Raw genomic sequence first — 11,233 nt, forward strand, 5'->3', positions numbered from 1 at the left:
GATTTATTCGATTAAAATTAAGATATTTAAAACTAAGAGTTCTTTAAATGAAATTCTGCATGTGCAGTGGTTAAAAAACACTGTATCTGTTCAGTACACTTGTGCACCCAACTGAAAAACCGTATTTATACAGTATTAACTTCATTAGTACTCGCATAAAGAAATATGTACAAATCTCGGTTATGTGTTTGTTGACCCATATTAGCGCGAAGTTGGATATATAAGTACGTCCATTGGCCAAGTTTTTTCCTCATGACTACAGTATACTCACATGTTATGATACTGTATGTACTATATAGCAAATCTCAACTACTTGATTGTTTGATTGATTGATCAGTTTTTTTATTCTTGCATACTTTTTCAAGTAATAATTGTATAATATATAGAGCATAAGCACACTCTGTTTTTGCCAGCTGTTATATTTTCATTTGCTTTCATCATTTCACAGGGGCTCAAATTGACGACAACGTTCCTCGTCGTAACACTCAGCGCATAGTGGCGCCCCCAGGTGGCAGGGCCAACATTACCAGCCTGGGATAAAATCATTTACTCATGACAGAGATAAAAGGATGGGGGTTAAAGAAACTTGGGCTTTTCCTCCGGGAGCCATCCCGACGTCTGGACTACATCCCAACAAGCACACCTCTTCTTCCTCCTACACTTCTGTCCATTCATCCACCCCTCACACCCATCCCTTTAACTCTAGCATCCTGTTTTTGAGTGCATCTTTCTTAGATGAATAAGTTTCAGGATGACTTGGCATTGGTACTGTAATATCAGATATGTTGTGCTATTTAACTTGATTACGTTCAGCACAGAATACTGCTAATTCTTCAGTATGTATACCGTGCATAGTGAGGGGTTTCTCTATGCATAGAACGACCTACTACATGCAAAATGTGCATTATGCAACACAGCATACTGTACTGTATCACAAAATACAATGCAACCTTTCACTTGTCATGTGATGAATGAACTGGAAGTAATGTATTTTTTCTTATTTGTTATTTGGTCAGACTTTCTAAATTAGGATTTTTTTTTTTGTTTTTGTTTTTTTACATGCAATTGGATTAAAATGCTAAATTCCTGTATTTATTAATGCCTTGATAAATGTGACATAAACATGCAATGCATGCTTTAAAAAAACAAACCCTGTTGTTTCTGGCCAAGTGGTCCTGAAACTTATTCGGCTAACCAAGTAATCTACGGTCCAAGGACAGGAACTACCCAGCTAACAAAAATATGTTGTAAGAACGTTTTGTGAATGTTTGGATTTAGTTATTGTTCTCTGAACATTAAAAATGGGCAGTTTAAAAAGAAAAAAAACACAAACATTTTGATAATGTTACAGTTGTAAACGAGCAAGTTGTAACAGTTAAAAAAATGTTAGACAAATGTTGAACTGAAATGTTTTAGAAAAACATTCCAGGACTTATGTATAAATAAAGTTTTTTGGGTTAAGGATTAAGAACATTATTAAAGACCGCTTTGAATGAACGCTCTGTTCGAGACGAGAAACTTGCCAGAACGTTCTGATAACGTTTTGTTAGCTAGGTAGTATGATCCAACATTTTAATGTTATTATTTGTTTGCATTCTGGAAATGAACAGCACAAAACTTCCGCCTGTATGGTTTCGTGTTTAACGTGTTGTTGGTTTGTTGTTTTTTTTCTTTGTAGGAAGAGTTGATGAGTTATTTATTGTTTAGGATTCAAACCACATTTGCATTTTACATTTTGCAAAAAGTGTCAACTCTTCCACAAATGCCTGATTTATTACAAGTTTTTAGAATGTTGTTTTATAATGAACTTGATAGTTGGATTATTTTTTTATTTGTATTTTTTTTCTATGCATGTTATGATTTCGGTTTCAGGTCAGTGTTTCAACGCTTCCTGACGTTTGTCTTCCTCACTTGTGTTTTTGCACTCTGTTATTTTCTCTCAGTATTATTAAACTGCCTTTTTGGAGATGTTGAAAGTAAAAAAAAAAAAAAAAAAAAAAAAAAGATAACTGGTGTTTTTGACCGTGGTGCGCAGTCCTGTGGGGTTTTGGTGTGATTTGAATCAACTCATTTTTGGCTATAAATGTCAAACTGTCCATTCCTACTTTGTCCCACAGTTTTCATGCAGGGGGTCTCACCAGAAACAATACAATACAGTTGAGAAAATAAAGGAAAACTCTCTGTGTGCACAGCAGATCGAGAGGGAGGTGCTCTTTTCTAAATTATTCTTATTCTAAATTAAACATTAGGTCACAATGTTTTTCTTGCGTTGCAGTTCTGCTTTGTTTTTATAAATTGCCTTGCCTGCCTCTTCACCAAGTGATATAGATCTTGATTAATGTCTGTGAGTGTTGTTATGACAAGCTGAACATTTCTCATGGAAGATATGTACACAATTCATCATTCTTAATGTCTATGATTGTAACAATAAAATACAGTTGTGAACAAAAGCCAGTACAGCTTGTCCAATGTCAAAACATATTACTCACAAACCTCACCTGTTTTATGTATTTGCCTTTTTTAACTAATGATGTCCTGTGGTAATCCAATGCTGTTGTGATATATAGTGATCCCATCAGTATTTAGACACTTTTAATTTATAGTTTGCCCAAAAATGAAAATTCTATCATTTAGGGTCCCCACTGACTCTTATGTATGTATGTTTTCATGCATGTGTAACATCCACCTTTTTCCGAGGAGCACCATCATGATGGATTTTAACTTTAGTTTGGATGCTCTCATGTTCCGGTCTCCATGTTTAAATGGAGCAAAACAATTGAAGTAATTAATTAAACTCACATTTTTTTTAATAACTTAATATAAACACATGCGAAGGGTTGAGCTGGAAACACCAGAGACCGGAAATCTTACGTTTTTTCCATTTTGAGGCAGACAAGTCTTTCGTGTTCATGAAAAAAGGTGGATAGTATTGAGGGGTGGGTGCTTTGGAGTTCAGTGGGGACTAGTAACTGTTTGATTACCTACATTCTTCAAAATATCTTCTTTTATGTTCAAAAGAAGAAAGAAACTCAAACAGGTTTGGAACAACTTGAGTAAATGATGACAGATTTTTCATTTTTTGGGTGAAGTATCCCTTTAAATCACACTTGTCTGAATGCCGTTGAATTAGTTCCAGTGGGATGTTGACTTCATTTTTGTTTAATGTCTTTGACAAAGCTGGCAATTTGGTGATTTTAGTTACTTTATGTAGACCTAGTCAGTTCTTCTCATTTTTGCACATGTGCCCTACTCAAAGGAAACACGCAGTTCATTACATTACCTAAATATTTTCCTTTGATGCAAAAGAAAATTAATTCAAAATAATTTAGATTATTTCCTTTTTTTTAAACACACACACACACACACACAAATTTTATTACTAAATGTATTTTTTAACTATAAGATAAGACAATAATTAACAATACAAGCCAACTGCTTTTACTAAATCCAAGCCACCTTTCACACACACATAAACCTTGGCTGCAGTCAAGGGGATCCCAAGTCATTTTAATAGATGAACTGTTTGCAATTTATGTGAAAAATAGTAAAGATATCAGGCTTTTTATTTTTTTATTTTTTTTTATAGGGAGTCAGCTATTAATAAATCAACTAGCAGATGATACCACCCTGTTTCTTGGCGAAGAAGAGCAGATTCCACGTGCCGTTAATCTGGTGTCTCCTCGGTTTCTCAATAGCTTCTAGTCTACAATTGAATTTAAAAAAGCGTGAGCTGATGGCACTTCATAATCACACTGGATCTCAATTGTTTAATATTCCATTAAATATATAGGTTAAACGTTAGGAACTGTTTTTACTTAAGACTCTAAGAGAAAAAAAATATTTGGTTGATAACATGAAGAAAAAAAAAGTACAAACATTTTAAATACGTGGTTAGAGATATCTGTATATTTGGCAGAATTCTCATACAGAAATCCGAAGCACTTTCCAGGTTGATTTAACCAGCATTTTCTTTGAGTATATCTGATACATGACATTTATCAAACTCAGTATACATTTATTTGGAAAAACAAGCAGCATTATATAAGAAAGTCAGATGTGGTGAAGTGAGTCATTGAGGGAAGGTTGAACAGAATTGATTTCGATGTAATGAATGGTACCCTTAAGCAGAGATGGCTCCAAGACTTCCTTATAGCAATAAACATTCTGTTCGGTTTAGCTTCTCTTCTAAAATCAAAACATTTGAGCCGTCAAAATTAAACAAAAACACAACTTTTCCCCACATAGTTGTTCTTTGAGTAATAATAGTGTATCCTTATTAAAAGGAAATGTGCTGTTTTTGAGGACTGGATGGACAAAGGTATCTGGTCCATTGTGCACATTATGACAGTAATTTCCTTAGTTATGATTTTTTTTTTTTTAAATACAATATTAATTGTACTCAGGAATAATATGTGTCTTTGGTGAAAGCTGTTCCTTGCTGGTTTGGTTCAGTTTATTAAAGGTGTGATACCAAGATCAGGTAATCTAATCATCTCTGGGAGCAGAGCGGTAAGAATAAGGTTTTAAACACACTGATCTTCCCTTTTAAAGTAAAGAAGAGACCCCTTGTTTCGGATTCTCCCGAAGATAAAGTGGTTTGAATAAGAACAAGATTTCTCCAATTCTATCAAAAAGTATAGATTTTTTAATTATTTACGATATTTATCCCTGTAATGAGTTAATTTGGCTTGCAATCAGTGCACCTCATTACACAGAGTCATTGGAACATCTGTTTTAAATATGCAAATTATTTTTTAAAAAATTCTGGGAAGACTTCTATGCTACCTGACTTTGATTGTAAAACTGTAAAATATAGTTTTTTCTTGGAATTGTAATGGTGAATTTTGTGTTAATATTACTGTGCTTTTGACCAGGTCATTCATAAATAAACCCCACTTTTCCAGAAATATTTAATTGTATTCTTCATATCCTTAAAACTCATGTGACATAAAAAATAAAAATAAAATAAACTGTGTAATCTTTTACATTTATTTTTTGATGATAAAGGTCCTTGTATAGTATTTATTTATTTATATATATTTCTTTCTTAAAGTTCTGATTATGTTTATTTTGTTTATATGTATGTCTTTGTTGTGCTGCTATTGGACTTCTTGGAAATGTATTAAGAGTTTTATTATTGCTGTTTACTTGCTATTTTTTATGTTCTTTCAAGTAATAAAAAACAAAAACAGCATGGCTGCAGTTCACGTAGGTGCTTACGTCATATGAGAGAACGCGTGAGCGCGCACGTGCCATATTTACCTGACTCTGGAGCACAGGTAGTACTGTTGTAAATAATGTGTAAGTTTCATACACAGACCGATCCTTTCACTTCATAAGACCTTAATATATTTTCAGGAACATTATATATAATGTATATCATTTTTTGCGTTTTTGGATCTGCCTTTTTTTTAACCCTCGACTTTTGTGAATAATCAAAAACCGTGGTTTGGTTTCAGCTGAATCGTTTGCACTGTTCCTGCATAGAAGGAAAACTACATGCTGGATGTCCTGAGGGTGAGTAATAAACAGCAAATTATTTTTTTTTCTTCTTCTGACAATGCTGTGTCAATGCATTGAGAATGTTTTGCTCTGTAGCGCATTTTGGATAGTTTTGGAAAATTCATACTGGAGTATTGGCTTCATACAGCAGAAATGAAGTAGTATGCTGTTTTGAACAGCCAAAGTGTTCAAACTCTGTGTTATGCTCACATTAGAACAGTAGGAGGTGTTGTAGGTCAGAGAAAAAGACACATCTGGACCTGTGGCTCATTATAATGTATTTGAAGAAATAAAGAAAAAAAAAAAAAACTAATTATGAGTCGATTGAAAGTCAAGGTTGTGCAATATTATAGTACTAAATGATTACCATATTCAAAAACCAAATTACCATGGTACTATATCATTGTAAATCTCTCTCTCTCTCTCTCTCTCTATATATATATATAACTTTCTGTTCATGTGTGCTCATTTGAAGCTAGTTTTACTGAGGGAGAGCATGAGGCGATTTCATCCTCCCACATGAGAGGGCTTCTGAAAAGGGATGCAAATGTACACAAGCTCCCATTTAAAGTTCCTGTCGGATGATGTTGAGCAGACTCTGTCTTCCCCCGCGGCACCAGGACTACACTAATGACCCTGACAAGTTTTTCAGTTCTCCTCCGCTGTCTTGTGGCAAGAGCCCATTAGAGATCATCACATGACTGGCTATTGTCTGATCTTCCGTATACATAATTAATTTTTTAGCAGTGGAGCTGTACTACAGGGCCGTATTTGCCTCCAGTATTGATTTTTAAAGAGCCATTTTTGCCTTTAATGAGCACAGTTTGCTCCTGAACCATTCAGAAAACACAGCATGTTGTTTGTTACTGAATTGCAGTTAATTGAGGTAAATTCTGAATCTGGACCAAATTGGTTGTTCATTATGAAATCAAATCAACTTGAAATTCAAAATTGCACTAAATAATTAACAATGTTCTGCACTGATATTTTAGGATCATTGAGATGCCATTATAGTTTATATATTTTATCTTGAATTAGTTCTTTTAAATGTTTTTAGTAATTTTGTTGTGTTTATTAATTGTATTTTTTATATAGGCCTTTATAAAATCCCTTTGAATTTTTTCTGGACTCAATTTTAATGGTTAAATTTAAACGTAGTAGAAAAAAAGAAATCTTAGCAGTCAATCAGTATGTCTAATTAATTGAAATCACAAATTTCACATGGTTTAGAAATGTTGTGTTTTACTAATAATCAAATGAAGACACAACAAGGCAAACTCAATGGAGATGAGAAATGTTGCCTTGAAACTATATCAGAAATAAAATACTTGTATATATATATATATATATATATAAATTCTGAGGTTGATGCATTATAATGTTGATATTTGTTCAACCTTTCTATAGAGAAAACATCTGCAGTGAAAGTGATGCACATTTTCACGTGTTTCCACAATAAATCTTTGCTTGATTTCTGGTGCTGTACAGCTGCACAGTAACCACCATATGTACCACACAGTATTTTCAGGAAACGTTTCCGCATTAATGTGCATGGAGGTATAAAGTGTAGATGTGTTGTGAATGATTGATTTCTGTAAACACATATTTTGTATACATAAATACCATTTTCAGAATCCTTGATCATCAGTATGAAGGTAAATGATTGTCTTGGATCTAAACACACGATCCTTTGAGCGAGGGTTGGACTTTAAGCAGACATTTTCATGTTGTCATGTTTCTGTGGGCGATGGCTTTCTCATGTGCACTATGTTTGGAGCGGCTCTCACGCAGGCCTGAATGAAGCGTATCTCAGTCCCGTGAGAATGCTGTGTTATTCAGACCCAGGAAATGTGCAACCTTGGTGTGTCAGGCCAGTGACAAATTCAAGACAGACTTGTATGGAAAAAAAAATACCCTTCAGATATGTAAAAGAATTAATGTCAGACAAAAATAAACATTTAGGCATGGTTTCACAGACAATCATAGTTCAATTAGGACATTAATAAACATGTCTTATAAAAAACCTTACTGTGTCAATGTCAAGTTTATTTCAGTTCAAACAGCTGATGCATTTTAGTCTGGGACTAATTTTAAGCATTGTCTGTGAAATCAAGGGATAATCTTTTTTATTATTATTCAATGCAAAACATGTGATGATAATTAAATTTCATTTGCATGTCAACATATATTGTACAAAGTTGCTGTTTCGCAAACTAATGGATCTTAAAGATTTTTTATATTAAGACTTCACAAGACTTGCAGTGTGGAATACTATTTTTTGGTGGTTTTATGAAAGTTTATAAAAAATAATGAATATTTATTCTTTTTTTTATTTATGATAATAAATAACCCCTGTAATAATCAGATATGTTGGTTTAGCTTGTCAGTTTGAAGGAAATTGTATTATTTACTTGTATTTTTAACCAATTTAAAACTGAAACTAAGCCAGACTCCTCCCTTCTCTCCTGGGAATTGCTCCAGTACACTCTTAGAAAAAAAGGGGTTCATTGAGGGATCTTTACTCAACTCCAAAGAAACTTTTATGCTAAAAAGGTTTTATAATGACAAGAAAAACCCTTTTGGCACAAAGGTTCTTTAGGCTATTATTTTGTATTTTTAATTAAATTATTGTTTGTAGTAACATAATATCACATTTTAATCATGCTGATTTTTGGAGAAAAACTGAAATGGCACTCTTCGTGTGATATTGATTAACTACATAAAATTATATAAATATATACATTTTCTAACCCCCATATCTTGAATTTTGTGATGATTCACATGCATTCATAAATGTATTTGAATACATCAAATAATGCAGTGAAAGAACGCACTCAAAATGCACACGCGCACTAGTATGACTTCATCATGTAACTTTACATTAGCCTAGATGCATGCAGTGCACTTTTTAAAATGATTCGCGATCCCCAAACTGATTCGCGAACCCGCTCCGAACTCCCGAACTGATTCGCGATTCCGCTCCGAACTCCCAAACTGACTCAAATGATTCGCTAACTCGCTCCGAACTCCCGAACTGACTCAAATGATTCGCGATCCCCAAACTGACTCAAATGATTCGCTAACCCGCTCCGAACTCCCGAATTGACTCAAATGATTCGCGATCCCGCTCCGAGCTCCCGAACTGACTCAAATGATTCGCGATCCCCAAACTGACTCAAATGATTCGCTAACCCGCTCCGAACTCCCGAATTGACTCAAATGATTCGCGATCCCCAAACTGACTCAAATGATTCGCGATCCCGCTACGAACTCCCGAACAGACTCAAATGATTCGCGAACCCGCTCCGAACTCCCGAACTGATTAAAATGATTCACGCTCCGAACTCCCAAATTGACTCAAATGAATCACAATCCGAAGTTCCCATCCAAATCAAATGACACCGCCAGCACTACTGTTGGCTTAGTTCTCTAATTTCATAACATTTATTGAAATTAATGTACGAAAAGTATGTTGTTAACAAATAAAATATAAAAATTTCCATTCCAAACTGTTTTCTACGTCGAAACATCCACGAACATAACCAGGTGAGCAGATCACTCTCTCACTATTTGATTGCTGTGGTTAATCTTGCAGATCATGATCTACTCTTCCTCTCCCTGCAGTTTGGTAATATAAAGATTCCTCATTTTAACTCCCACCTCTTCTGTGGGTTTTATTGTTCTGGGTCTGAATTTGGGCTCCTGGGGTCTCAAAAAAAGAAACATTTTCAATCTCCAAGGTGAACGTTATGACAACACACTCTTAGAAAAAAGGGTTCATTGGGGTTCTATATAGAACCATAGGGTTCTTTACTCAACTCCAAAGAGCCTTTTATGCTAAAAAGGTTCTATAATTACATGAAAGAATTTTGGCACAAAGGTTCTTTAGGCTATTATTCATTCATATATTACATTATTCTGCAACATTTTGTATTTGTAATTAAATAATTGTTTGTAGTAACATAATATCACATTTTAATCATGATGATTTTTGGAGAAAAACTGAAATGGCACTCTTCGTGTGATATTGATTAACTACATAAAATGATATAAATATATACATTTTCTAACCCCCATATCTTGAATTTTGTGATCATTCACATGCATTCATAAATGCATTTGAATACACCGAATAATGCAGTGAAAGAACGCACTCAAAATGCACAACTTCCGAAACTGATTCAAATGATTTGCGATCCCTAAACTGACTCAAATGATTCGCGAACCCGCTTTGAACTCCCGAAATGATTAAAGTGATTCGCGAACCCAAACTGACTCAAATTATTCGCAAACCCACTCCGAACTCCCGAACTGACTCAAATTATTCGCGACTCCGCTACGAACTCCCAAACTGACTCAAATGATTCACGCTCCGAACTCTCAAACTGACTCAAATGATTCGCGAACCCGCTTTGAACTCCCGAACTGACTCAAATGATTTGCGAACACGCTCCAAACTCCCGAACTGATTCAAATGATTTGCAATCCCCAAACTGACTCAAATGATTCGCGAACCTGCTCCAAACTTTCAAACTGACTCAAATGATTCGCAATCCCGATCCGAGTAGTAAAATATAAATCATATAATGAATAATTTTGCCTTGGAAGGAAGATTTTATTTTTGCCACAAACAAAGACTTCGGAAGACTTGAAATATATGTGGATAGTTTAGACTTTTATGATGATTTTTTTTTTTTTTATTGTGGTTCAAGATAAGACTTTATCATAAAAAACATCTTTGTACATCTTTTGAGTCCATGTTGATACTTTAAAGGCACATGTGCTTAAAGTGTACCTATTCAAATGGTTCCCCGGGTGCCCCAGTGACAGCTTTTGTACCTTTTCTTCTGAGAGTGTACAGCCTGTTCCAGGTCTTATTGTGCACAACTCACCCATGCACATTATGTCTCACAGAAAATTCATTGTTAAAGAAATTCATTGTTAAACAGTCTTAAATGGCATTTATTGTTGAATTTAGCAGCCTTTGGTCACTGTTGACTTTTACTGAACCCAAATAAAAGACTGGAAATTAGAAGAAACTTCAACATTAGCTGAACATTTTGTCTGCTAAACCTGCAATATGCTGAGTTCTATAGATTTATTCTGATTGTATTATTAGTAGCGTACCACTGCGTTTGACCTTCTGTGCCTTTTTAATATATTAGATAGCACTAAACCAAATTTACATTTGGAAGAAAGATGGTGGTCTGGTGCCCCACATCAACACAGGGATAAAGAGGAATACAGCGAATATGACACTTGTGCAATAAACGCCTGCTTGAAAATAAGTGATTTCGAAGCACCGTCTATGGTATGAGATGCCACTAGATATGGAAGGTGGACGGGGCCAAAAACCTTTAAATGGAATATGTGAAATTTGACCATATCAACACAGACTGTTTGTCTGCATTAACATGGTCATTTTGAATGTGTTTCTTTTGTATGTGTAGTCACGCACATTCTTTGCCTTGTGTAAAGACCAAGCGTTAAGACAAATTTGTATCATGAGCAAATTTCAGCATGTGCACATTCTGGCTATGTTCGAACATATAATACGCATTTACCTCTACCCACATATTGGTCCTTATGGTGGCATTGCTTTACTGATAGCCACTGTGCTAGTAAATTAATTAATGTTACAATGTGAATAAAGACTTTTCTAGCTGAGAAAGAACTAAACAACTAAAAATGATATGACATTATATATTCATAATGTACACATAACATACCG

At 34.6% G+C, this 11,233-nt stretch overlaps 1 protein-coding gene across 1 annotated transcript in view; it reads left to right on the plus strand.

The window, feature by feature from the left end:
* The window catches only part of LOC113052704 (dihydropyrimidinase-related protein 2-like), a 28,365-nt gene extending 25,911 nt beyond the window's left edge, over positions 1-2,454 (plus strand). Inside the window, exon 14 of the mRNA XM_026217115.1 lies at positions 449-2,454. Within this exon, the coding sequence (XP_026072900.1) occupies positions 449-540 (92 nt within the window). The 3' untranslated portion in view covers positions 541-2,454. The remainder of the gene's footprint in view (positions 1-448) is intronic.
* Positions 2,455-11,233: the final 8,779 nt, after the last annotated feature.

The sequence above is a fragment of the Carassius auratus genome, chromosome 33 (assembly GCF_003368295.1).
Source record: "Carassius auratus strain Wakin chromosome 33, ASM336829v1, whole genome shotgun sequence".
NCBI classification, from domain to species: Eukaryota; Metazoa; Chordata; class Actinopteri; order Cypriniformes; family Cyprinidae; genus Carassius; species Carassius auratus.